Raw genomic sequence first — 2,101 nt, 5'->3', positions numbered from 1 at the left:
GACAAATTTTCAGTGTCCACATCTAGTAGTGCAATATGGCAGACTTGAAAAAAGATCTGGACGACTATTTGTCAAGAAACAATGACAAACCGCAGGCAAAACACAGTAATTTGTCACTTTCTTTCGCGCTACCTGAATTTGGAAAATGGACAAAAAAGCAAAATGCTCCTCAGGAAGAAACCAGCTACGGTTGGTTTCAAGAAACCCAAAAGGACTGCTGCCCCAGTATGGTGAGTTTCATAACCTGTACCTGTTGTTTATGTTATTGTATAGCTATATATATCGAATCAAATAAGTCTTTGGGATTTACTTGCTGACTCTATTTTTCTCGCACACATGTTGTTTCACCTTGGAATTTTTTTCTTGTTGCAGGGTCGAATGCAGAGAATTGTCGGATTCTGCCTCTGTATATGTATGGGAATGATTTGTTTCTCCCTTGCAGCATTTTATGCTCCAGTTCTTCTTCTTAAAGCAAGGAAATTCGCACTGCTTTATACAATGGGCAGTTTGTTTTTCATATGCAGGTAAGATTAGGTTAGTGAGAAGTGGTTATTTTCACACATCTACAACCAAGGAAATATAATTTATGTTTATTGTTTCAGCTTCTCATTTCTTTGGGGCCCGATGAGCCACCTACGCCACCTTTTCTCTCGAGAAAGAATGATGTTTACAGTATCATATTTTGGTACTCTTTTCGCTACCCTCTACTTTGCCCTCTTTGCCCAAAGCACTCCATTGACTGTGTTGTGTGCTGTTTTACAAATTATTGCCCTTCTATTTTTCTTGATGAGTTCCATTCCTGGTGGGAGGACAGGTATAAGCTTCTTCACCAAGTTGTTCACCTCCAAAATCAGTAGCAGCATGAACATGAGTAAGACCCCATTGTTACCAGTGTGATCAAAAATTCATTTGCATTCCTGTACTTTTGATGAATGGGTTTTCTAACACAACCTGTGTAAATGAATTTTTAAATGAATTCTCATACCTGGCATAGCAAAAGCAAAGGTATTCACTGTTGTTCACTGATTGATGTTTCTAAGCAGTGTTTCAGTTGCATTTGTTTTATTTTCTTTGGTCTTGATAATCCTGTTTTAAATATTGAGAGGTCTTTGCGGTGGGTATTATTGTAAAGTATTAGAACATAATGTCTTATGTTACACAAAATTTCTTGAGTGTGTTTTTTTCCACCTTTTGTAACTTGTTTGATGTACGCAGTATTACCTAGACATCAAGATTTACTTTAACAAATGTTCCTGTAACATGATATCTGATATTATGACTATTTGATGTTTCCCTTATGTCTTTTAATATCATGTGATCTAGTTATTCAACCTAATTGTCATTTTTTTAATTTAAGAAATGATCTTAATTCTTGCATACTAGCCATATCTATTATTAATGCAAAATTGCTTATATGGAGCAATTTTTGTGTACATATAAAAATAATTTATTCTGTGATACTGTCTTTCGTAGATTGAAGTTCTACCGTGGAAACCAAACCATGCTGTGATCAACAGTTAAATGCAAACTTCCAATGTATTTATTGTTGATGAGCCAAGAGCGAATTGTAGTATATTTAATAATTTTTTGTCATAGTTCTATACTTATAAGGACTGATGGTGCCTTTAGGCAAATACCAAAGTCTGACATCACTTCCTAAATTCTGGTCGTTTTTTTGCCTTTGTTGATCCGATATTTTATGGTCTACCGCAACTAATTCAAAGGAGGATATATATCGATTATAAGCATGTCACATTTTACGTGTAGATTTTATTTTATTTTAAGAAGGCAAAATATAACTTGCCTATTCCTGTTGCTGAATTTCTGTTGCCAAAGACTGAACTTGAGAAAGTAAACCGTTGTTGTCGATAAGACTGGTTATCTGTTCCTGATTTAATCCCTTCGTCCTACCGAGAGTGCGTCCCGTGACCACCGATCTCTTGCCGTGACGGTGTGACGTGGCTATGGCAGCAGCCGACGTGCGGCCCTCCGGGAGGGTAGGCAACCCAACGGGCGCCTGGAAGCGCGCGCTGGCATGATGGAGGGACGCAGGGGGAAAGGGGGGGGGGGGCAGGTGGCAGGTCCCAAGTTGAAGTCATGT

The 2,101-nt window shown here is 38.1% G+C and overlaps 1 protein-coding gene across 1 annotated transcript; it reads left to right on the top strand.

The window, feature by feature from the left end:
* Positions 1-1,872, top strand: LOC113208211 (uncharacterized). The gene is made up of 3 exons (XM_026425118.2): positions 1-230; positions 373-524; positions 603-1,872. The coding sequence occupies exons 1-3, from the start codon at positions 36-38 to the stop codon at positions 895-897; spliced, it is 642 nt and encodes a 213-aa protein (XP_026280903.1). The 5' UTR covers positions 1-35; the 3' UTR covers positions 898-1,872.
* Positions 1,873-2,101: the final 229 nt, after the last annotated feature.

The sequence above is a fragment of the Frankliniella occidentalis genome, unplaced genomic scaffold (genome assembly GCF_000697945.3).
Source record: "Frankliniella occidentalis isolate FOCC.00 unplaced genomic scaffold, Focc_3.1 Scaffold30, whole genome shotgun sequence".
In the NCBI taxonomy this organism is placed as follows: Eukaryota; Metazoa; Arthropoda; class Insecta; order Thysanoptera; family Thripidae; genus Frankliniella; species Frankliniella occidentalis.
Note: the sequence above shows the minus strand (reverse complement) of the source record. Positions and strands in the feature narration are given on the sequence as shown.